This window comes from Callorhinchus milii, unplaced genomic scaffold, assembly GCF_018977255.1.
Source record: "Callorhinchus milii isolate IMCB2004 unplaced genomic scaffold, IMCB_Cmil_1.0 Scaffold6, whole genome shotgun sequence".
Taxonomy (NCBI): Eukaryota; Metazoa; Chordata; class Chondrichthyes; order Chimaeriformes; family Callorhinchidae; genus Callorhinchus; species Callorhinchus milii.
The window spans coordinates 30,989,760-31,017,018 of NW_024704747.1; the positions used below are offsets into that span (position 1 = coordinate 30,989,760).

The 27,259-nt window shown below is 39.0% G+C and overlaps 1 protein-coding gene across 4 annotated transcripts in view; it reads right to left on the minus strand.

The window, feature by feature from the left end:
• tanc1a (tetratricopeptide repeat, ankyrin repeat and coiled-coil containing 1a) overlaps positions 1–27,259 on the minus strand; it is a 72,121-nt gene that overhangs the window by 39,953 nt on the left and 4,909 nt on the right. The window contains exons 1-6 of one of the 4 annotated variants that reach the window (XM_007889815.2): positions 16,531–16,682; positions 15,870–15,963; positions 9,756–9,840; positions 4,993–5,067; positions 3,630–3,830; positions 753–866 (exon numbers count right to left, since the gene is read on the minus strand). In XM_007889815.2, the coding sequence (XP_007888006.2) occupies positions 753–866; positions 3,630–3,830; positions 4,993–5,067; positions 9,756–9,816 (451 nt within the window). In that variant the 5' untranslated portion in view covers positions 9,817–9,840; positions 15,870–15,963; positions 16,531–16,682. Of the gene's footprint in view, positions 1–752; positions 867–3,629; positions 3,831–4,992; positions 5,068–9,755; positions 9,841–15,119; positions 15,140–15,869; positions 15,964–16,530; positions 16,683–27,259 lie in introns of those variants that run through there. The other 3 variants (XM_007889814.2, XM_007889816.2, XM_007889813.2) reach the window with 3 other exon arrangements.

Consider the following 27,259-nt stretch of genomic DNA (forward strand, 5'->3'; position numbering starts at 1 on the left):
CAGTATTCTTTGCACAGCAAAAACAAAGACTGATATTTCCAGTTTTCTTAGTCCTCGACTAAACTGTTAAACTGCAAGTAGACTACACATCAGTAAGTCAGTGATTATGAGGAACATTTGTTACACGTTCAGCAATGAGTAAACTGAAACCTATTTGGAATTATCTTAAAGGAGCATAGAATAAAAAGTTTTTTTTAACAAATTCCCCCGTCAGTCTTACGCACTTTTACAGCTATTATTTAGACTACATTTTAGGTAAGGACAGACAGCCATTTCAGACTTTACAAGCATGCTAATTACAGTTCAGTATATATTAGCAGCTTTGTAAACTGAGTACATATTTAATATTTTAATGGAACACTAACATACATTCTGTCCCTTCCCCCCCCCCCCCCCCCATCTCCCTCGTCAAGTTAAATAAATGCAAGCCTGTCAAACATCCAGTATAATCCAAGTGAGGTACAGCTGTTACGTAGGCCTCTTGGAAATATGTAAGGCAAAAGATAAGCCCTGAAACCTGACTTTATCCTTCATTGTGCATCATACCAAACGCATCCAAGACCATTCAGTGACTTTATATAATTAAACTTAGAATTCACAAAGTAATGCACAATATGGGGAATGCAATACTGAATTTCACTTTATACAATCATCATCGATTTACACTTTGTTTTACGTTTCTGTAGCGTGAATCATTTACTCTGCTTATGGTATTAGAATGTAAGTGACAAAGAACGTTTGGGTACTCTTACCATTATGTGCAGATTGGGGAGGCTCTGCTTTCTCTGCCACCTTCTTCAGTGCTGAGGCAATGGCATCTCCTGGCACCCTAGGGCTTTCCACATACTTAAGCTTCCTGATTGGGCCTGCATGGGAGGAAAAATCATCTTCTGTTAACTTCTTCCAGGCGGAATGTTTTTGCTTCAGTAGTTAAACATTTCTTTGGTGCTGCCAAAGCTTCGTGCAGTCTCTCTCCATCAATTTAAAAGAAACTCCAAGCAGGATCTATATTTTGATAGGAAGGAAAACATTCAGCCAAGAATGTAAACCATAGTTGGAAATTGAAGCTATTAACTGCTTATGAGTATCCTGAAGTAGAGGCCAATATAGTAATTGTTTTTAAAACATACAACAGATAATCTGGATCATTTCTCAATAGTTCAGAATTTAATCTTTCAACAAACCTTTTTTCAACTACTTACAAATTCAGAACAAAGGGATTTCAAAAATGGCTCACAACTTTTTTCGGAGAGTTCATATCACTGACCCAACATTACTTGGATTTCAGCAAGCTGACATTTTCCTGACTGCAGATATTTCTCCCTAGCAACACAAACTGTTGATAAACTAGAAAAGAAGTCTCTTGGGATGTAGCCAGACCTTGCCATTCCTTTATGTCTATGCATCATGTGTTCTCATGGGCAACTTATAAAATATAAGTTATGAAACTAAACAAGATTCTGTGTTCATAAATGAGGGATACACTATAAAATCATTACCTTGCTTTTTTTAAAAAAAACTGTAGTTCTTTACAATTTTGACACAATATCTCCCTAAAATGTTGGGGATTCCTATTTTTGAATCATTCTTCAATCAGGCCAGTTTTAAGTTTTTTCCTTGGTCTGAATGCAAATCACATGAAATATACTTCTACACTGTATTCTCTGTGTTCCTGAACCTCCTTCCCAGGCAGATTATGCATTAATTTGCTGTGAGCAAATCGGCTGCCATGTTCACAAATGCTGTTATTCCAGTTCATCACCTACAGAAATGGAAAAAGTCACAACCAGGTTCTAAATACAAGGTGCACTTCCTATGGTGTTCAGAATACTGCATATGCTTTGCAGATTATTTAGCCAAGGTAGTGAATTTCATCCTTTTGAAAGACATTCTACCACCACGAACAAAATAGGGATTCTCGCCATCCATATGGAGAAACGTAAGCAGAAATACTGTCCCTTCAAATGTCACATTGTTCGTCAGATGGTCCTCCTCCAGCCCTGCTTGGTCACAGCTTCACTTTGAGGCGAAACATCAGTTCTTTGTCCACAGAAGCATCAGGGAAAGAGACCTTTCACTGTTATTGCAAGAGGAAATTGCTATCGGGAAAGGAATGGAAACAAAACTGCTGCAAAAATACACACACCACTTAAATGTTATTGTCCAAATTAAATGTTGTGTGTCATACATTCCAAAGTGGAAGTCAAGCAGTAAAGTTACAAAAACAGGGTATTTTGGGCAAAGTAAAATGGAATAAGCTATACATATTGACCCTGCGTCAAACCCAGCAGCTATGTTCAAAACTATTTATTGACTCTTAAGGTTTCAATCAACTCTGTACTGCAGTCACTACAGTACAGTCTGTACTGTACTAATATTACTACAAGAAAAGTATTTTCATGAACTTGAAGATCAGGAATTCTGACAGATTCATCCCTCCAGAATCAGGGGCACCAAGTTAAACTGCAGTGTTTCTACTGCCATCCCGGCTAACTTAACAGCAAGGACTCTCCTCCTCAATGAGAAAGACTTGTATAGCTCAGTGACCCATCATGGGAGTTTTTCTTCAAATAGCTGATCAACATTTTTAATCTACAGAATAAAAGATGACACTTAAAAGATGATTGCATTCTTAATACCATTACCATTTGTTGACAAACAACATTTAAATTAAGGAAGCACCAAATATTGTGTTGGGTGTTGACTATTATTCTCATGTGTGTAATGAGAAATTTCCCTGGTCCCCAACTACCAACACTGAGATTGACTTTCTACCCAGCAGAGGGCTTTTGCACTCTTACAGCCATACATGCAGCTTTCAGTAGGATAGATCTAAAATACTGTACAAATTTTTCAGTTGCAGCAATACACAAATAATGATAATAATAATCCTTGCATTTGATATAATACCATCATGTCTTTGAGACGTCTCAAAGTGCTTTGCATAATATACCGAAAAGTAAATTGACTGTATATTTTGCAAATGCCAAAAAATAAAATGTAGCCTCAAGAAAGCTTATACTAGAATTGCATCAACCACTGGGTTTAATTTCTAGTAACCCAAAGTACATGCTTGAAAGAGTAGACACTAGGTGTTGTGCATTTTGGTTATGAGAAAAGGTTAAGCAAGTTGGGCTAGTTCAATTCAGTAGATTTAAAAGTTCAAAATGATCCATTTGACATTCTCAGAATTAATGAATGCCTAAGAAATCTGATCTGTTCTTTTTATTAGAGATCAAATATCAAGGAACACAAGTTTACATTAAGAAATTAGAAATTAAAAGGTAAAAGGTAAAAAGCTGGACAGAAGTTCTTTTCAAAACAATTAATAAACTTATGGAATTATTTTTCAGGTAGAATTAAACCAATTAGGTTTATTGAGCATAATGGCCTTGTCCTTTTCTAAAAATACGAGTTTTATTGTTTTAAAGTTCTTTCAAAGGAAAATATGATCTACAATCTACACACTAATATATAAAGGAACCAACAGGCTTCTTTATAATAATTTTAATAATTGTATTTGATATAGAGCCTCATCACATTGTTGAGATGTCTCAAAGCACTTCGCTGAATATACTGTAAAGTAAATTGATCATTTTTGTGGTCGAAATTTTCTTCAAATACCATACCTGGGGACCTTTTGCTTGTCCGTGCATGCATTACAAATGGCTGACGTGGCAAGAGTGGTGAAGAGGGTAGTGACATGGATACTCCTTTAGTCATGTTCGTTCTGTATATTTCTTCGCGTAAAGACAATGGACCAGAACTATAATCTGCATTACCATCCATGGGTAGGCCAACTCGTCGGCAGTAGTCAATGTAGCTGTCTCCTGTTGGCATAATAAAGATGCTCACTTGTTAAAATTTATGTGAATAAATGTTTAATAGATCATTACCGCACATTAGATATTAAAAAGATTACAATATCTCTATTTTTTCCCAAAACACTTGAAAATTGTAAAGATACATCACTTTTAAACTTTGGATACATAAAAACAACAAGTTGTGCATGAGCAAGGAGGGCGTAGTTACACTTGCACCAGTCACACCCAATTCAATTCCTTTTACAAAACATTGGTACCAAGAGGTCAGAAAGACCAGGCAGAAACCAGATGAAAGATTTGGATAAAATGAAAATGCTGATCAGTAGAAGGAAGAGAGAGGGTTGTGGTGGAGGGAAAGATTAAAAAATAGTAAAAAAAACAGAAGAAATAACTGATAGGAATAGAATCTATATTAAATTAATCAATCAAAAAATAGAACAGTATAGTAACTATATACGATTAGGGATTGAATCATTAAAAATTGTTGAAGGACAGGAAGAAAATTCACGACAGTATTGAGCAGAACATTAACAGACTGCATGAAAAGCTTCCAAATGTCAGATCGCTATCTGGAACCCAACTGCAAAATCCGTCTTATCTAGAATGTGCACATTCCAGTTGACATGAAAATCTTATCTGGACTTCACTAAGGTTTAGCAATGAAGTAAGAAAATATTATACGAGTATAATTAGGAACCTCTGACCCAGTCAGTAGATTTTGGAAAGCCATTTGACTGTGGGAGATGTAAGTGTAAGATGACACTTCAATGCGGTGCTTGGTGGGGGGGGGGGGGGGGGAACGTTAAATTGTCTGAGGTGCCATCCATTGAATGAGATATTAAACCAAGGTCCTGATTATTATTAATAATAATCATTGCACAAATTCCAACAGGTCCTGCTTTACCGCAAGCAGAAATCTGGCTCTATTCTGCTTCCCTAGCCTAAAATTACCATAATGACCTAGCTATCTAGATACGTATAGCTGTGTGTAAGGGTTGCCCAATAGGTCTGAGTGAACACATATTCACGACCAGACCAACAACATGGTCACATTTTAACACAGTGGAGGGATTATATATGTTAGAAAATGTAAAATTTGTAAAAAAAATAAATAAATATTTCATTGGTTAGATATTTAGAGTGGCTGAGTATATCGTGCATTACTTACCCCTTTTTTGCCTCTGTTGACCACAATCAATGCTAGGTTGTAATTTGTCCCTTTGTGGATCCATTTTGCGCACATCTGTTTGTTTTTAGAGAGGTGGAAGAAAACAAAAATGGAAACCATTATTTGCTGGAAATGTTTCCATAAAGGCAATCCTTATGAAATGGTTCATGGATATTTGTACAAAACTAAATTCGTTGCATTAGTCAGTTACAGTGTTTGATTGCACTAATATTTGACACGTGCAAAGAAAAAAGGACACCATATTCTTATCCTGATGAACTCAAATTCCATGCATTAAGAATAAATTAACTGAACACATTTTCACTTGGGTCACAATTGTGGTGATGTCAGAATTCTGCTCATATGGGCCCACACATCTTCTTTCCAAAACTAATAAGGAATATCTGATCCTCGACTGCTAGAGTTAGATGTTCTCACATACAGTTAATATCCATAATTGAACCTGCGTGCCTCAATTATAATGTATACTACTCGAATTTGTTGTTGCCTTTTCACATTGTGTTGTATTTCCTGTGTACAATTTATTTAAAGGATAGGCTTTTTTATATTACTAAATCAAATATTTGTTTCATATATGTTATGTAATTTAAAACATTTGAATGAGGGGGTATAGATGACAGTGCAATCCCACAATAAATTGTCAAGATTTTGTTAAATACTGGCCTAACAGCATATCAATAATGAGATGGCTAGATATTCATAGGTTTTTGCAGTCGCAAAATTCGGTGAGGTATAGTGATCAATGAAACACTACAAGAAATCAGATGAAGGTCAGTACAATAGTCTGTATAAAACAAGACTCCAGTACTTATTGAGCTTCACAGTGGAACAAAATGTGATGGTAACTGTACTTATACAGAGCATGGAGCTTGAATACTGAAAATGGAAGAAAATGAAAATTTATTCAAAATCCATTATACATAACTACTATTATCAGAACTTTTTAAAAACTGACAGCAGAAGTTTGAATGTGACCAATATATTTTCGGCATAGAACAAACCTTCCATTATTTTTTGCATGACGTAGGCGTTCTCTATATTCATTTGAACATTACACACAACAGAGGTACAGTGCCAAGAAACCATTTCATTGCACTGTCATTAGAATAATGCTAACCAGTCCCAGGAAAGAATTTGGCAGCTCAAATAATGGAACCAGTAACTTTTCTATTTAAGATCGGACAAAGCAAACGCTGTTTTGCAGCATTTTGAAAGCAGGACATTACTAACTAAACATAAAAGATTTCAACTGTATGACGCACATGACGGATGCCAGATTGTTTCACAGGTCACTTCAAAAATAGGTCAAATAGGCTATGTGTGATTGAAGTTTGTTTTAACGTGCCTTCATTTCCACTCAATTAGAATGAATTACTTATGATATTCAATATTTTCTTTAGAATGCACTAAGTACCATGGAACACCAAATAGAGTGTAATTTTCCTTTGGAATGATGGAGAAGGAAAATCTCCACACAATATGAATATACAATATAATACTCTTTCTTATTTCAAAACACTGGTGTCACGTTCAAAAGTACGATGGTGCTCATTCTTCCAATTATTCACATCTTCCACACAGATTACAATTGAATTATTGCAAACTTTCGCTTCAGGAAATTGCATCCATACAAAGATAGACCTAATCTTACGCTGAGGTTGAGAAATTGAAATTGAGCTCCAATGCAGGGCCATACATTGAAATTTGAAGCATTCCTACTTGGATACATAATCATTCCAATATAAATTATGCCTTTCCAGTTTAATGCCATTCATATTCCATGGAACAAAAATAGAAATTCTGCATAACACTACTAACTATGGTTATGGGGTACTAGCAGCATTGTTCATACCTAATCAGTGCCAATTATCGGCTTCATGGAATAAAATTCATTATTTCTATTCAAATAATTGTCTTGGATTCATTCTGCTTACAGAATTCGTAATACAGTATATACATTTACAAACCGACCTCTGGTAAATGTGTCCAAATAATGAACCAAAACATCATCAGTCCCATTGCCCACCAAAATCCTTAAAGAGCATGATAATGTCGTACCTTTATACTCATGAATCAAAGTCAGCCAAGGCTTCTCACAATTGGAGGACAAACCTTTAAAAACAAAGTTAGTCTCCCAAACGCAACAAAGGGAAAACTTAAAAGCAAAATGTAGCAACAAAAGGTAGATAAAAGGCTTCTTGTTGAATTTTCACAGAATACAGTACCAAACTGCTTAGTGTCATGTTTTTTCCAGGCCATATTAATTTATATCTTTGTAGTTTCACTGTGCTATTATTCTTGCACTTGCTTGTATCACACTGATCTAGTTAAGCACTGTTAGGAGCCAATATTTTTGTCTATAACCTACATAACATCCAAACCAGTAAAGTAATAACAGCAGAAGGGGAAACTAAGGCTTTAGATTAACAACAGAAATCAGACCAGGGAAAAACAAATCAGACCTAGGCCCAAAGCCCAAACCAACACTAAATTACTGCTGTACCACTCGTCTGCACATACGAAGCGATGACCATACAAGTGAAAAACACGCAGTTCATCTATTCAGAAACACACACTAAAGTTCTTCAGACTTCAATGAATGATGGTGGCCCATACCTTGAAAAGGTAGGAGCTTCTAAATCATGCTCATAATTATTATATTATCAATGAAGTGACTGGAAACAAAGCACAACTATGGTTAGAATTTCTCCACTTATTCTTGGTGAGAGTTGGTTTCCATGAGATCCATATTATTCCATATTATTATCCCTGTCAATTTTATTCACTGAAGATGTGTCGCAATCAGCACAAGGCTTCATAGTGTGTGAGAAAAAATGCACACTTCATCTAGGTCATTTTGGCAATTCCTTTTATGATGAACAGCTTTCCCTTGGTCTCAGTGCCTACTTTATTTTGCTGTCCTATAATCAGACTTTTCAACCGTTTTCAAATCCCATCTTGTCCCTACACCTCACACCAATTTTCTATCTGGACACTAGGACAATATCCTTTCGCTCTGTCAGATGTTCTGCACCATACCACTTGCACTTTCTAAAAGGAAAAAAAAACTTGCATTCATAGGTTTCTTAAAACAGTTCAACAATGCAATGTTTTTAAAAATTAGTTTGCTTGAAAAGTGCATTTCAATGTAAAAGTTTTCAGGGTTGAAGGCTAACATCCAACTGAATTTATCTCACCCAGATTCATTTTGACGAATCAAAATATAGTTACTCCTGCCATTTGCTACATTAGGTTAAATACATTAAGCGTTTGTGGAGTAATTTTACGGTTTGAACATCAGAAATGTCTATTTAATCACGATTGAGACTTTGTACCTGAATAATGAATTATATTAACTGAAGGGCATTTTGTCTAGATATGAATTAATTTTTTTTAGTTAACCACATCTGGAATTTTCAATGGATACAGGAGTGTAATTTTTTTTCAAAAGTAAATCAAAGTAGGCAAATAGACCACTTAATAAGTACCTTGATTTTGGAAAGTCATTTCAAAACAAAATTTTAAACTTATGACTAGATTTAGGTGAACCTAAGTATGTGTGAGGCAAAGAGAATAAAGAAGCAAGCTGCAATATAGTCCTATTATAATAGTTTATTCGGGGTCCATAAAATCCTAACCATTATAATGGACCTCAATTGCCAGTCAGTAATTACGCATTTACACTGCACGTGTGAAAAAAAAAGCCAGCTGGGTTCAAAATAACGGATGGCTTTTCATGCACTAAAAAATGTCAGGCTTCCAGGTCATAAGCACGGCACAAGAAAGTCACATCAGCGGTATTGATGACCCAGAAATCAGCAGTTGAAAAGATTTTGCTGGAGTTTTGAAGCAAGCCAGCTAACCAGCTTTTGGCTAGCATTTGGGATTTTTGGGTAAAGCTCAGGATCCACACCCCAATGACACCTTACTGTGTTATAATGAAGTGCGTTACAACATAGTTCTCAAGTATTATTTCTATTGATTAATATTTCACTCATCCATCAACAAAACATAAAATGTGCAAGTAAAAACATTTTCAGCTGGATATCTATTTTCAATCCTTCGGAGCATCCAAAAAGCATCAATTCATAAGAATTTCCATAATAAAAATAGATCAGAATGAAGGCAATATGTGACCCATGAGAGATTTGTGGTTATGTGTCTGGGCACAAAGCTGGGTTAGTTTCTCTGGAATTTGGCAGTATATCCAAGTTTCCACTTCTTTCTTCTCAAACAAAAGTCATCCTACCAATGCTATTAAAAACAGATGTCAAGGTTGGTCAGTTTTTGCATTACATCATACCTGAGAAAAACTTTTCTCTGACTTTCATCAGAAAGAACAGGTAGAATATTACAATGGAAAATTGTTAACATTGTACTCCAAATATGACTTTTTTTAAAAAAAATTGCATGCAAGGTTGCCTGGATCACAATTTCAGTGAAGCAGGACAAAGAAAGAGAAAATTAAAATCACAGAAACAGTTAGAGAGAGATACAGAAACACACAAAACTGAAGAATTTAAAAATTTGTACAGATGTAAGAGAAGACTGAAGGAAGAGAAGGGTTTCAGTGGCTTTAAGTCCAAGAATATAATAGATTTAGAGTGGCAGACAGTATGTGGAAATATAACAGACCTCTTCTAACTTGGCATACAGTATTTAGGTACAACTTCCCCTGCTCTACTAGTTAATTTTTATCCAATATTCAAAAAGTCCAGCATCATTAACATTCTATTCCATACCTAATTCTTTCTTGCCCCCTTTTCCACCTTCTCGACTCTTTTTCAGGACAGCTTTAAACATTGTACACGTTTTCTGAACTTCTGCCTGAAACAGTAAAGAAAACATTGTGAACAATAACTACAAAATAACAACTTTCATGGTCTTCTAAACATCTTTCAAAACAATTATAGAACTACATTCACTTGCATTTTAAAGTCTTATTTTCCAGACAATTTTAGCATTTCTGAAACAGGTTATAGCTGCAGTAGCTAAGAAGGATTCTGGGATGTCACTATTTTGTTAATTGGAAATAATAATCCACAACATTCTTTACATTCCAAATCTGATTGAGGTTTTTAAAAATAATAAAGGGATTTTTTTAGGGAGATACAGAGAAACTATCTTTATCTGGTAGGGGAATCCAGAACAACAGGGCATAATCTTAAAATTAAAGCGAGGCCATTTAGGAGTGAAATCATGAAACATTTCTGCACGTAAAGGGTAGTGGAAATCTGGAACTCTTTCCCCAAAAGGCTGTGGATAATAAAAATAATATTAGTAGTAATAATAATAAATGCTAGATCAAGGTCAGGGTATCAGGGGATATGGGGCAAGGGCGGGTAATTGGAATTGAGGTACACATCAGCCATGATGTTACAGAATGGCGGAACAGGCTCGAGGGGCTGAATGGCCTATTCCTGTTTCTGTGTAACTGAAAGTCTGCCAGATGAATTTTGGGCGTTTGCAACACCCAAATAATATCTCATTACTAATCAAGGGTATCAGATATTAGTACAGGAGTTGTAAAAACATGCAAATTAAATTCCATAGAATTGTACAATTCCTGCTAGATAATATATTTTGAATTGTAAATTGCTGCAATCAGACATTTATAAAATCTGAGGTACTTAATGGTCCAGTTAAAAATCAGATCTTTTTAAAAAGAAACTGAAGTGATCAAATAATGGTAGGTGAAGGCTAATAATATTGATTAGTACCAGAATTTGGTAGATTTAGTAGATTTAGTAACTATGTCTTTGTTTGATAGGCAATAAAGCAATTTTAGTTTATAAATGACTGATTTGCATGATATCCATTTGGCAAAAGGCCTGCTAATATGAAGAGACTGCCCACACTTCCAGTTCAAATAAAAGCCTATTGTTCACACATATTTGCATGGAAAAGAGTGCAGATGTACTTGACAGTAAATAGGAAATAACGTTATATATAAAAAAAGTGGGAGATTCTTCATTCTGCTCGACTCCCGATTAGAGCCACATCCACCAGAGACTGTGGTACCTCTTTGACTGGGATGGGTTGGTGGGGGGGAGAATGAATAGAATTAAAAGTGGGAAAATTCTGTTTGTGAATGGGCCGCTCGCCTCAGCAGCAAACCCTAACCAATCAATCCAAGCAGATTGAGAAACACATTAGACCATATCTTATAAACTTAATTTTATCCAGTATTTAAAACAAATATTTAGAACATGTTTTCCAAAGATGGTAGCAATAGACAAATACATTTCTCCTAAATAATGCTTTTTGGTTCAACCACAGCTACCGGCAGTGACAAATATTAATATAACAAACACCACAGATATCCGAATACAACCATGCAACCCTGATTTTGACAGCTGAGCAAACATTTCACTAGCCTTGACCAGAGGGCTCTAGGAATCTGTCCAGAAGCTGTCAATCAGACAAAACTAATTCTCGACAGCAAATCCATTTTGCTGTTGGAATTTTAAACTAAATTCAACTATTGTGGAAGAACTTATTTTATAACCAGAGTTGATCTTCGTTTTGTTGTAAAAACTTTACTGAAATTTGGTTAAACCTAAAATTAGTTTCTGCCGGATACAGCACAACCATAGGCACATCGGCAGGACATGGAAAGGCAGAACAGTCACTGGGACAGGGAGCCATCTCACTCAGCTCCTGTTAACCCTGCAAGCCAAAGCCCTGACGGGCAGGGTGGTCCAAGCTGGACAAGCAAGGGTAAAGCTTGCCAGACAGTGATATCAATAGCAAGCTATGTGGGTTTAGCTGGTTAGACTCTCAACAGTTACTTACCCCAAAGCGCACTCTGGGGTTCCCAAGCCTTTGCTCTTGTCAACCTGCGCCTAATACTTTCTGAGATTATGTAAGCAGGTTGCATCCCTCCAGGGAGAGAGCGCACATTCCATTCTAACAATCTATCTCTGGGATTTTCACATGTAGGTGGGATGCATGGAAATCTCTGCTCAGTTTGGATACTTTTAAGCAATGGTGATGGGTTTCCGCAAGTTTCAGACAACCAACTGGCTGACCAAATCAAAAAAATTCTGCTGAATAATTTCATAGTGCTTTGTTCCTAGAAACTCATCCCCATGGTTGAATTTCTCACATTGACAAGCCTAAACGCAGACAAAAAAAACATTAAATCACCAGTTCAGCTGCTTTTAAAATTGCAGTGTTGGATATTTGAAATGAGGTGCCAAACTGGAGCACTACATAAGTTTCACGATGACATCAGACTTTTGCGCTTGCACAAAAATGTTATTGAACATTTATTTAGGGCTCTGCATTCCTCAAAAAGGTATTTTGGAGGCTACCTTCAGTAAACCTTCTTTTCAGCTATTTGAGGCGTGGAGATCATGAAAATAAATCGGTGGATTGCACCACTCGCTGAACCACATTAGCCAAATGGTAGCCTCTAATCATGCATCTGTGCCAAACATGTCCAGGATCAGGTATGATATTACTGTATGTAACTGAAGCACTCAATGAAGTTCTGTTACCTATTAGATACCAGAACACCGGGTGTATTTATGACACTTCTCAGCTACAGTTTCACAAAAACTGCATTTTTCCTCATTTCTTTGACAAAATTATCTACCATAATTGTGGCATCTAGATTGTAAAAAGAGCTCCAAATATATTCTCAAAAACATTTAAATTGCTAAAGTTTAAGAAATAAGACAAATTTTGATCAATGGTTAAAGCTGGCCGATTAATGCAAAAATCATAGTATAGCAATGAGGTTTCCAAAACTTAATTTTTGATTACCAGGATAAGAAAACAGACATGACCAGGTCTGGAGCAGAAATCTCTACTTTTCTCTCTTCCCTGTCCCTCTGCTCCGAATGCCTGCTCATAATGGGCGATTTCAACCTCCACCTAAACTCCCCTTGCACTACTTCTGCCGACTTCACTGCCCTCCTCTCCTCACTAAACCTCACCCTCCACATAAATTCACCAATCCACAACCATGGTCATGCCCTCAACCTCGTTATCACCCCACGGGCTTGAAATTTCCGACCTTAGCATAGTGGACAAGGCCATCTCGGACCAATTCCTCATCTCCTTCTCTCACATCCCTCTCTCCTCCACGAAGCTCTCAACCATCCTCTACCGCCCTTGGAAAAGGCTACCCCCTGAGATCCTCACAAAGGTCCTAACATCATCAAACATCCTATATCCTTCTGGCCTTCCACCCATGGAAATCCTGAAGCAGCCATCCAGCTGTTCCATGATCACCTCCTCCACCTTCAACTCCTTCACCCCACTGAAATCCAGGACCATCTCCAAATCCACCCGGTCCCCCTGGTACAACAACCATCTCCGCCACCTAAAAACCCAAACCCGGCTTCTCGAGCGCAGATGGCGGAAAACTGGCCTGACAGTTCACCGCCAACTGTGGTTCGAGCATCTTTACAGCTACCGCCGTTCTTTGATGCTCAAAAACGGCTTTCTATTCTAACATCATCTTGGAGGCTAAATACAACCCTAAAGTCCTTTTTTCCCCACCACCCACTACCTCCTCCGTGCCCCCCTCAGGCCTCCTCAATCTTCCTATCAAATGCCAAGTGAGGAGGGCATGGACTTCTTTTCATCTAAAATTCACAACATCTGCCAGGCAGCCTCATCCACCTGCCTCTTGCCCACCATCACCTCCATGAAACCCACCACCTGCTGCCTCGACCCCCTCCCACCAACTTGCTGGTCACCCAGTTCCCCCTCCTCTGCCCACTAATGGCTGACGTCATCAACCAGTCCCTCTCCTCCAGATCAGTCCCTGCCCCACTCAAAACTACTGTCATCAGCTCCCTCCTCAAAAGACCTCCCCTCGATCCCTCAAACCCCTGCCACTACTGCCCCATTTCTAACCTGCCCTTCCTCGCAAAAGTCCTAGAATACATTGTTGCCCATCAACTCCGCGCACACCTCTCCTCCCACTCCCTCTTCGAACCCCTCCAGTCCGGTTTCCGCACTGCTCACAGAACAGAGACTGCACTTGTGAAAGTCACAAAGGACATCCTCTCAATCTGTGACCAGGGCTCCCTCTGCCTCCTTGTCCTCCTGGACCTCTCTGCCGAGTTCGACATAGTTGATCACGCCATCTTCCTCCACCATCTTTCCTCTGTCATCCACCTCAGTGGGACCACACTCACGTGGTTCGAGACCTACCACACAAACCGCTAGCAGTACATCTGCACAAACGGCTTCTCCTCCCGCTCTCACCCGGTTACCTATGGGGTCCCCCAAGGACCCCCATCGGTCATTTTCAATCTACGACTGTTTGTGGGACATTGCTGTGTGCAATTGGCTGCCACGTTCGCCCACAAATATACAGACAATTCACTTTACAGTATATTCTGTGTAGCGCTTCGGGACGTCTAGAAGACGTGAAAAGCGCTATATCAAATGCAAGGATTATTATTATTATTATCCTTGGCTCCCTCCTCTTTCTGATCTACATGCTCCCTCTTGCGGATGTCAACCGCAGACATGGGGTACATTTCCACATGTACGCGGACAACACGCAACTTTATTTTTCCATTTCTCTTTGCGACCCCCAGTACCCTGATGTTCCGTCAGCATGCCTGTCAGACCTCAGGGGCTGGATGAGTGCAAAATTTCCTTCAGCTGAACGTTGACAAGATGGAAGCCATACTCTTTGGCTCGCGTCTATGTCTAAAATCTCACGGTTGTCACTTCCGCCACCTACCCGACCTCCCCCTAAAACTCTCTGAACCCGTACGCAAGCTAGGCGTCAGGTTCGACCCCCAATTATCCTTCCCCACATCCGGTCCCTCACCAGCACCGCTTTCTCCCACCTCTGCCGCTCTCCGCCAATACCTCACTCCAAAAGCCGTTGAAACCCTGGTCCATGCCTTTGTCACCTCTTGGCTGGACTATTCAAATGCCCTCCTCGCCGGCCTCCTCCCCCACTACCATCCATAAAATCCAGATTATTCAAAACTCTTGCCGCCCGCATTCTCACCCACACCAAACTCCGCTCCCCGATTGCACTGGCTCCCTGCCCCAGAAAGGATCGGTTACAAGATCCTCATCCTTGTATTCAAATCCCTCCACTCCTCCGCAACCCCTACCGCTCTGACCTCTTCTCTTCTCAAAACAGTGCCCGATGCCTTTGTTCCTCTGAGTCTGGCCTCCTTGTCCCCCGAGTCCTCCGCTCCACCCTCAGCAGCCGTGCCTTCAGCCACTATGCCCCAAGGCTCTGTGGAATTCCCTTCCTCACTCCCTTCACCTCACCTCTTCTCTTCCTACTTTCAGGTCTCTGCTGAAGACCTTTCTTTTCGACCGCGCCTTTGGTCACATTCCTCCCCCTCCCCAGCCCCGGGATCCGTTACTGTGAAGCTCTCTGAGACGCCGTCCGGCATGGAGGGCGCTATATAAATCCAAGTTGTTCTTGTTGAGGCTGAAAGAAACAAAATAGCCATTTCAATAGAACCTAAGAAAACTACATTTGCTCAGTGGGATAAAGGAAGAAATCAGTGGCATTCAAGAGAACGCTTTGATCTGAATTGCTCAAGCTTTTCATCGTTCTACTTTTAAGATCAAGTTATTTTATAACATGCAGCTGAACCCTGTTTCGTGGAATGCGAACAATACTTTATTGTACACGATTAAATGTATAGCCATCAACACATTGAAAGTAGCTCCAGATGAAAGACGAACAACAACCAACTGCTTAAGATTTTTCTATTGAAGTCCCTGACATCCGTTACAGTAATCCATCAAAGCCATGGATCTCTGAAAGGTGGAGCAGAGAAATAAATACTTCAAATATCTTCTAGCAAGTTTTTGGACAATTTTTTTTTAAAAAAATCAAAAATATGTTGACTTACCTTTATAATGAAAATAGTAGCATACAGAGACCTCTTCTCCCTTCAATTTCACTCCAGGAAATAATCTTGCACCATTTCAGTTAATGTTCAGTATCTAATTGAAAAAGCCTTTTTTTAATAAAGCTTCTCAGTACTACTACAAAATCTCTCCTGAATGAAAACCAAGCATTACTTTAATTAAAAGCTCTGATTGATTCATGATGTTTAAGATGTCAACAGTTTTATACCAAATGTTGCCAAAGCAACTAAAGTTCAACCTCCATTATAATGCGGGATCACTGATAGCACAATTGGGGTGTGGATTCCTGGCATTTACACGCAACTGTTTTGACATTTCATGTGGCAAGTCTAAATGCTTGACTCATCATCACAGTGCACAGGAAGCAATGCCAGAAGCAATTTGATGACCCAGAGATTAATCATTTGGGCATCCTCTGATCCAGAAGCAGTTTAACCGCTGATGGAGCCGGATGTTTTGATGCACACATGCAGAAGTGCTGATTAGCGACTGCATCGTTAAACTGCTGCTTGGGATTTTATGACAAATGACATTTTGTCCACCTGAGACCAGGGCTCCCTCTGCCTCCTCATCCTCCTTGACCGCTCTGCTGCCTTCGATACCATTGACTACTCTATCTTCCTCCACCGCCTCTCCTCTCACCTTCATGATTACATTCTTGAATAGTTCAGATCTTAGCTCTCACACCGCCTGCACTTCATCTCCACAAACAGCTTCTCCTCTATTCCCTGCACCGCCTCGTGCAGCGTTTCTCAGGGCTCTATCCTTGGTCCCCCTCCTCTTCAATATCTATATGTTCCCTCTTGGTGACATCATCCGCAGACATGGAGTCAACTTCCACATGTATGCAAATGACACCCAACTCTATCTCTCTGCCTCCACCCTCGACTCCAGGACCACTGCTGTCCTGACAGAATGTCTGTCAGACATCAAGTCCTGGATGAGAGCTAACTTTCTACAGTTGAACGTCAACAAGACCGAGGTCCACCTGATTGGCTCCTGTCAGCACCTACACACCTCAGGCACTGACAGCATCACCATCCAAGGATGCACACACCACCTAACCTTGGCGTCTTGTTTGACCCTCAACTATCCTTTCTACCCCACATCCGCACCATGACCCGCTCTACCTTCTCCCACCTCCGCAACATTGCCCGGCTCCGCCACTAAGACCCTCGTACATGCTTTCGTAACATCCAGGCTCGACTACGCAAACTCCCTGCTTGTCGGCCTCCCCAGCTCCTCCTCCATGGGCTGCAGATCATCCACAACTCTACAGCTCATGTCCTCTCAAGCACCAGGCTACGCGATCCCATCACCCCCATCCTCACCCAACTCTACTGGCTCCCATCACTCAGAAGATACAGTTCAAGATCCTGGTCTTCACCATCAAAGCCCTCCACGGCTTTGCTCTCTGCTCCCTCCAATCCCTCCGCTCAACGGGCTCCGGTCTGCTTCACGTCCCCCATCCTCTGGAACTCCATCCCTCAGTCCCTCCGCCTCACGCCCTCCCTTGCCTCCTTCAAGACCCTCCTCTTCAACCGTGCCTTCGGTCACCCTCCTTTCCCTCCACCCTCCCCGATCCCACCTGGGTCTGAAAAACTGATTGTTTAGCACCGTGGGAAGTCCGCCCGATGTGAAAGGTGCTATACAAATGTAATTTTGTTGTATGGCCCCCCAACTATCATTATAACAGGACACTACTATAATTAATAAAACAAAATCCTCAATGACCTAGAAGATCAGGCAGGGTATGGTACAACGCTCAAACATACAGAACAGTAAGGTCACAAGTTCCATTCCCAATCCATGAATGAGTTAACTGTTATTAAAAAGAGCAGCAGTTGGGCTATTCTTGGCCTTCATGCCCCAAGGCTGTGGCTCGTATCTAAACTGATCCTTCAAAACAATACATTTTCAATTAAACAACTCCAAATTACACTTGTATAGCTCCGTTCATGTCAGGGGTTTTGGACCCGAGCTAGACAGTCAAGGGTTTTGGAACTCGAACTGGAAGTTGGGGTCAGGAGAGGTGGAGGTGGGGAGGGTGGCCGAAGAGGAAGGTCTTGAGAAGGGACTTGAAGGAGACAACAGAGGGGGATGAGGCGGAGGGATTGTGGGACAGAGTTCCAGAGTGTGAAGCAGGCTGGTGTCCGCCAAGCAGAGGGAGCGGACAGGCTGATATTGGGTGAGGAGGTCAGGGGAGCAAGACCGTGGAGGGTTTTGGAGGTGAGAACAAAGGTTTTGTACTCGATTCTCTGAGGGATGAGGAGTCAGTGAAGCTGGGCAAGAACAGAGTTGATTGGTTCGCTGAGCCTGGTGCGGGAGAGGACACGAGCTGCAGAGTTTCGAATAATCTGCAGCTTGTAGAGAAATGAGTTGGCAAGTCCAGTGAGCTGACAGTTGGTGTGGTCAAGCCGGGACGTGATGAAAGCAGGGATCAGTGTCTCGGCAGCCTGTGGTGAGAGGCAGTGGCAGAGGCAGATAATATTGTGCAGGTGGGGAATGGTGGAACAGGTCACAGCACAAATGTGGAGTTTGAAGGACAGCTGGTGTAGGGTGGGGGGCACCGAAAAGGATGCTGAGGTTTTGTATTGGATCAGTAAGGTGAAGAGTGCAGCCATTAAAAGTGCTAATGTCAGTGGCTGAGGTGCGGAGGCGCTGCCGGAAGCCAAGCAGCCCTCTGTTTTGTTGACATTGAGCTGGAGGAAGTTTGCTCTCTTTCAGGATTTGATGTCAGACAGACAATTTGCTCGGCCATCAACGGTCCTGGAGTCAAGGGTGGAGGCGGCGAAATAGAGTTGGGTGTCATCTGCATACATGTGGAAATTGACACCATGCCTGCGGATGACATAATCGAGCAGGAGAATGTGAAGATTGAAGAGGAGGGGACGAGGACAGAGCCCTGAGGGACATCACACATGACAGTGCGGGGGCTGAGGGGGAGTCGTTGGTGGACACGAAGTGCAGACGGTGGGAAAGTTCCAATTGGAACCAGGCAAGGTCAGAATTGTTGAGGTGGAGGTGAGAGAGTCGGTGGAGAAGAATAGAGTGGTCAACAGTATCAAAAGTGGCCAAGATGTCGAGAAGAACGAGGAGACAGAGAGAGCCATGGTCACAGGTGGACAGAATATCATTTCTCACTTTGACCAGGGCTGTCTCCATGCTGTGAGCAGCACGAAACCCAGATTGGAGGGGTTCATGGAGGGAATGCTGGGAGAGAAAAGAGCGAAGCAATGACTCGTTCCATCACCTTGGAAAGAAAAGGAGGATTTGAAATGGGGCAGTAGTTGGAGATTTAGAAAAAAAATTAATGGAAAGTTTTATATTTTGACAAGTGAAAATCAGCAGACAAATTACAAAGGCAGAACAGATCGATTTTCATCTGGGGAATTGTTGGTCAGGATACAGGGAGAAACTCCCTTCTCTTTTTAAATAATGCCATGAGATCTTTAATATCTACATGAACAGATAGACAGAACCTCGATTTAATGTCTCATCCAAAAGAAGCTTGCGCTTCATTAGCATTTATTAATAAACTAAAACTAATTACATGTAAATAAACAAGTTAACAATGGACCAAACAAATCCTGAATATAAATAATACTAATCTTTGCATTAGATATACCTTACCACATCATCAAGACATCTCAAAAGCACTTCAAAAGATAAATGCCAACAATTATAGATTGAGGCTATAATTTTGTTTGATAGTATTAGACTGTCCGATGAAGTACAAAATTGTTCCCTCCGTCAGCACCGGGAATGATTTTGTACTTCCATCAAATGTTCTCAGCCATAAATCCATTTGGTTAAGAATGCTCGTGCAGCAACTAATCAGGGAATCACTAATTTAAAAGGAAAATACTTTTCATTAAAAAGGTCATTTTGGAATCTATTCTAATGTGAAACAAACTTGGTGGTTTTGGAATTTACTAGAAGTACATTAGACTGACTAAATCTAATGAGCATTCTTTACAGGATACACTCACACAATTCTCAAATATTGGGAGTACATTCCTGGTTCTTAAATGGTATTTCTAATAATTGGTAAATCTCTAAAGTCAACATAAAATTTTTCTTCAACAAACGTCAAGGTTTTATTTTTGTTCAAGCAATTAAAACATGGCTTCTTAACAAAACATAGCTCAATCCAACAATGTTGAAGACAAAGCAATTAAAATAACTTTTAAAACAATTATGGATTCTACTTATATGGCCTTAAATACTCTCATAAATATTTATAAATAAATAGATTCAAGTACAAAAACATTTTGAGAACATGAACGTACTCAAAACAATTCCTTATAGATCACATCAGTTTTTCAGTTACAAAAACATTTCCCTTGACAATGCCTCAGCAGTCTTGCTGAAACCAACAAAAATTGGGATACATTACACACAACCGACAACAATTTGTATTTATATATTGCTGAAGATTCCAGGTTCATTCCTTCGGGCAAATTAGATGATCTCATTTGAAACAGCTGTGAGGCCGTAACAGTTGGACTCAGGCTACCTGAGATTAGGTGCAAAATGTTCCCTGGTACTGTAGCTAGCCAATATCATTGCTGGAAATATACGCAAGGCCAGGATCGAAGTATACCAACATTGACTCACACTCAAGCAATCCATTGACACAGAGTTCACATAGGAATAAAATGTCACTTTGGCAGAGTACTGGAGTGCATTCCCCCCATCAATCAGTACCTTTGTATGAGTTGCCATTTTCATGAAAGGAAGGGCAAAGAAAGAAACAATGAAGGGGAAAATAGAATATTAAACTCTGCCTAGAGCAGAATTGTTTTGATTTACAACAGCATCATGTGCAATGCAGAAGACGAAAGCTGAGAATATTGGATGATGCACAGGGAGCCCTGAGTGCTAATGATAGCTGTGGGAGCTGGTAAAGGAGCCCAGTGATGAGGTTTTAAAACATCTCAAGGTCAGACTTTTTATGATGCCCAACAACTTTAATTTTAGCAATTTTGTTTCTTGATTAAATATTTTAAAAATAATTGTAGGCATTAAACACTAGAAGCAAGTTAAAGAGTAAATCTTTCTTGTAAAAAAGGTTTATTTTATCTAAACAAATGTTTTACCCAACAATCTTACTTTTAATAGCATATTCTTGCTAAGCAATTATCAATAAATCTGCTTTGCTGCATTAAATACAGTACTCTCAGTGATCCTATCTTAGCAGGGGATCCTGTAGATCACTAACAGCATATTTACTTTACTAAACCACTATTTCTTTCAATCAGCTTTTTTTAATCCTCTGCCAACTTTATTCTTTCTCCCTCTTCTGAAGGAATTTGATTGCTTTTTTTCCACTGCAGTATTGTTCCACAGCCACAATTCTCCCTCCAGTACCTCACAATAATTGCTATTATGCATAGGACAATGAGTGTTGGCGGACTATTCTATTCTTGTCAAATTGATTCCTGCCCTGACCGAACATCCACAGCAATATACATCCTAAAGGATAACATCTCAAAGCTCTTTACAAAGAATGTACAGGACGGAAACAGGCCACTTAGCCTGACAAGTCAATGCCCATGTTAATACTCGTTCAAGTCTTCAGCCATACCCTTTATATAAATTCAAGGCCCCAACAAGGATTTGGATACCAAGCAAGGAAGAGGGGCATATGATCATAGTTGTGGACATAACAAAAGGTTTTAATGTGGTCCTAAAAGTCAGATAGAAAGAGGACGAGACAGAAGGGTAGAGAAAGGCATTCTTGTGGGTACGGGCATAGGATTAGAAAGCTTGGTCACCGATGGTGGTGCAGTGAGGGTGGGATATACCCAAATTAGCCAAGCGAGGGGTGGGACAGGAGAAGATCACAGCTCTATGCATTAATCTGGTCAGGGTAATCTGAATAAACACTGATAGCAATTGTGGTGATCCCACTGCTCCCTTGGCAGAGATCAATGAACACAGCACAAACTGGAATTGGAAACTGCAGATTTTCAGTGAATATGGCCTGAACTTTACCCACTAAGTTGTCAGAAGAGCTTGAGAGGGTTCCCTTTTCTACTCTTTTCTCCCTGGGAAAGGTCAGTGGTGAGGGGAAAGAGAGAGGAGGAAGAGCAAACATTTATTGCAATATACATTATACATTAGTCCATAGACAAGAGGGAGAGCAATCAACTTACTGCAGCTCATGCCAGTGTTGAAGTATATAGTTCTGTGACCCACGACAACTAGAAACTATTTTCACTCATTTCAAGTTGTGGGTATGGATTCAATTCAGCACGCACAATCTTAATGGTATTGCTCATCTTGGATAATGTGTAGTGTAAGCAACTAAGTGCAAACACCGTGTGCAATCAGCCATGCGCTATTAAATTCTAAAACTGAGGAACCCTATCAACCAGTGAAAAGTGAAGATGAAATGGTCACACCTGCAAACATCTTAAACTGCTATGAAGAACAACATCAGTACAGATTTGTTTTTACTGCAAGATACTCAAATATTGTATAACTATTTTAAATGAGGTAGGAAGCTCCGAGCAATACATATTTACCTATAAATTATTAGAACAATAATGTATTAGAAGTTCTCAACAAGAAACGGTTGACACTTTAAACCCAGCAATGCAATAGAATTTCTAACCTTTTCAACTACATCTGAAGTCTCATTTCAGCACTTTGGTTCCATCAAAACCCCTTGCATATGAAAACCCCCTTAATGAGTCCCATCAATTGACCACAAATTTTAAAGTTTTCTAAATGAGCACCAAGATTTAGTTGGGAAACTAACAAATGACTGCTCTGCCCTTAAAAACCACAGTAAACGTAAAATTCCGTTAATTGAAGAAACTACAGAATTACACCATTAGCAATTTTGTTTCTTGATTAAATATTTTAAAAATAATTGTAGGCATTAAACACTAGAAGCAAGTTAAAGAGTAAAACAGAAAAAAGCAAGGTAACTAAGTTATTCTTGCATTTTATATGAAAAACAATTACCAAGTAGTTTTCAATACAAGTTTCCAATAATCAAATAAATATCACTAGTAAAATATATCATCGATAGTACCAGAATAATGAGAAAACATTTGTCCTCCAGCAACACTTGTGACTATAGGTTAGACAGAAGTATTTTGTTCTTTTACCCCAACCGTACCTATAGAATTTACAGTAGCCACAGTTCCCACTCGTGGCTTGCACAATCGTTTGATGAGGCCCACGAGTCTGATGTTGGACGAGGACAGAATCAGACTTGGCTGTGATGGCTCCACAGTGAAACAAAATGCCAAACATTCGCAGTCAAAGATAACACAAATAATAGCCATTTGGTGAAGTAACAGAGTCCGTGGAACCACATCCAGCAGAAGACAAAAAGAAACGTCAGGTGAGATGGAAGGAGGTGAGAAAACCTATAAAAAATATACAATGAAAGGCTCCTTAGTTCGAAGAACCTTTTGGCCTAAGAAGAAAAAACATATATAGTACTTGACAAAAAGTCAGAAGCTAACCGATTCCGAGGCCTCTGCCAAAATATTGAAGTAAGCATCACACTCTAATTGGAGCAACTAACTCCCAGTTTGATTTGAACTTTGGAACCATTTTTTTCTAGCATGTCATCTGAAATTATGTAAACATCAATAACTCACACCCAGAAATTAAGTTTTGTAAAACTTCAATTGTATTTTTCACTCATTCATAAGAAAATATTTATTTGCCGTGGAGATGCTTATGAAAAAATGAATGCAAAGGCACTATCACCACTGACAAAAAGTGAGTTAAAATAAATACATCCAAGGTCATCAAAACCTCAGTGACTGGATTAAATTTAGCCATCCCCAGTTCAGTTATATTGTGTGTTGGATTTTTCAAAAAGACCAATTTTGCTAGCATCTACAGTAAGCGTAACTGCCCCTCCCCCCCACCCCCATATAATGTTAGTATCTAGATGGTCAAGACCACACAGAAGCTTCTTGAAGTGTACAAATGTATGAACTATTCTGCACAACAATCTTTCTGTACCCTAATCTGCACATAAGATTCCCATTACAATGTCTATATTGCATTCAATGCTGTATTTTTCACAATAGTCTTCTGTTTTGACTGTGTGCATGGCAACTGAAGCCCCGGGCATAACAGTAAACATAGGCCAAATTACCATTTTGGCAAGAGAATTAAAGGCCAGTTGATAAAATAAACATTTCTGAACAGCCCTGGTCAAGCCTGCAGTGTCTAAATTTTAGTCCTCTCACATAAAATAATTATTAATTAAATATTTCATATTGTTCTCTTGGATTAATTTCTTTCCAATGCATCTTTGCAAAACAGTATAAATGATGAGCAAGACTCAAAAAAGTGAAACAGTTTCATGTATGGATGATATTGAACGTGGCTTCCGCTTACCCTCCACCCTTCTCTAATCCCAACCTACAAATTGGGTGCGAACCCCTCAATGTCCAGCTCCTTGGGACATCCTTCCGCCATCCCTGGAAGGCGCTTCAAATGTAATTTATTGTTGTTGGATTTGCTTTTGCCTTAATTATTCAAACCTAGCGAGCCTATGATCATTTCCAGGATGCAGGAATGTCTGGTGGACTGCTAGATAAAACACCTTAACAAGTGATCTGGTTTGTACACATTTAGTTCATGCTAACAGATTTTCCAGAATCAAAATAAAACTAAATTTAAAAAGTAGAAGTAGAAATTAAGTCAGGCACAGTCACTCTTTATCAGAGTCGAGCAGAAAATGAAAATGAGGGTGACAGGTTTGGTTAGGCTGATGCGTAGCTGTGGCGCCCTTATGATCAAACAGATTGCCAACACTCACCGTCAAGACATACAATGACTAGCCCTTATGCAACTGCAAGGGGGCGGCGAGCACCAGTAGAACCACATTCCAGCAAGACTCAGATTTTAGGGGCAGAAAATAAGACAAGAAAATAATCTTTTGAGTTCTGCTACAAGCTTTCTTACCAATATAAGGACTCACACTTTCTCTCAAATATAATCTAGAAGGAAGTTAAACCAGACAAATTATTCATTTCCAAAGGTAACATAAATCAAGTCCGGGATAAATGTCAGACTGTTGCAATCCCTGCTAAGCAGATATCACGAGAGTCTGAGCTGTTATCTCATAAAATAAAAGACAAGTACTACCAGAGGAACAATTACTCATTTCCTCTTTCTAATGCATTTCCTACATAAATTCTACATTGTAATGCAATATTTTTCTGCAGTTCACAATATTTTTCCACATTCCCTTCATATCCATTGTAATGTAGGTTGCTGGGTAGATGTTAAGACAATGAAATTATTAAAATTACCTGGATACAAGATAAAATGGATGATTCTAATGATGTAGTTTCCAAGAATAGTACACTGACGTTTAAGCATTTCAGCAGAACCAAATTTTGTTGTTCCATTATTCAGATAAAGGTCTAAAATTGAGAGAGCCAGCAATTTCTTTTATTCTACTTTTATTAATATGACCTAAATAAAACCTTGAACAATGCATTTGGTAATTACTATTAAATAAAGTCCATTGTTTGGCTTTATTATACTAACTTTAAACAATGTGATTAGAAAATAAACTTTCCCATAAACACCATTTCATAACTGTATATGTTTGATTTACTAGAAGACAGTGGATAAATAGTACAAATATTCTGACACAGTAATCTCATTATCATGGAGTTTCATAGCAAAATTGTTGGAATATACCTTTTAGAGAATAATTATCCAAACTTTGCTTGATCTGAAATTCATTTGCAAATTAATGCACATTCTTTGAACTAAAGCCATCATGAGCTCTTTGTAAATGTTATCTTCAGTAATGCAAAAGATCATGAGAGAAACTAGCAACTTCAAAGGCATTTATGACTTCAAGGGGCTAGTGTATTCATCTCACCCGATTTTATACACGTTTGCTCATTAAACATTTAAACTGACAAAATACCAAATACTTTCTTTAATCAATACCAACTCATCTATAAAATTCAATTGCTAAAGTCTGATGAATCTAAACATCTCTACCGAAAACTCACCAGCATAATACTGTATATGTAAAATATGACTAAATATATAAACCTTTAACATGACCAGTTATCATTATTATTGTCTACATATAAAAACTGTTCTTTCACAAAGATCTTTGATATCATTATAACTAACAATCCTGATTTTACTTGAAATTTCAACCTTTATAATGTAGTTTTTTTAAAGAAATGTTCTGAACACACCTGTTCCTTTGCTTCAATAAACCCAAAATATGATTAACTTCTAAGCAACAAACCAATTTTGCTAAACTACATCAATACAAATGAACAAAACTTTCAGCAAGCAAAACACCAATAGATTAATCGAGGCTTTGAGTTTCTGGGATATTCTGGTTACCCTGCCATTTCAGAATTCTCAACCACATCACTACAGTTGTTCACTTTCAACAACTGAAGAAACTGATAACTTTATTCGAAATCATACTTGCTGTCAACTGATATAGTAAGGATCTGCATTCCAAAATAGAAAAGGTTCATGCATCATGTCAAAAAGAAAAATTCTTCTGGGACTCCCAAAATAGACAAGAAAAGTAATTAAGCTTCACAGATCGGATTTGTTAATAATAATCCTTGCATTTGATATAGCACTTTTCACGTCTTCACGGCGCCTCAAAGCGCTTCACAGAAAATACTGTAAAGTGAATTAACTGTATGTTTGTGGGCGAAACAAATTAAACCAATACCTAGTGTGAAACTGAGAACCACTTACCAGAAAGTATCCAATTTACTTTCCAGTCAACCGATATCAATTGCAGAGAATTAGGAAGGACAATCACAAATGAGTGGCAGGAATCTGATATGCACAATAATCAAATCACAACAGAAGTCATCTTCTGCATTAATAACTTGGTAAAATAGTAGAAGGGGATTTTTACAATCTAAAAAGGTGTTCTTTTAACATTTCTATTCATCTTGGCCCTTCCTTTGGTCCAAATCCCTGACTGTCCAGTGCCTTGGGATGTTCTCCCGATATGAAAGGCGCTGTGTAAATATAATTTGTTGTTGTTGTTAAGTACGTTTCCAGACATCAACAAACCTTGCTCTGAAAATATCTTCTAATCTAAGAAATAAATAAGAGCGATCCAATGCGACATACATCAATATTTCCTCTATTCCTGTGGGGAAGTGCCTAGCTTTAGCTTGGCATATCCAAGATCATAAAACTACCATATAGGGAAATTATAATCAGTTTTGTAACGTTCTGCAGCATCAGTGGGCTGAATCATTTAACTGAAAGAATAGTCAAAAAAATTGAATTATCATTGTGATAAAATGAGACCTAAATTATGAAGGATCCAATAACAATTAATTAAAATCAGTAGATTGTTTAATTAGTCATT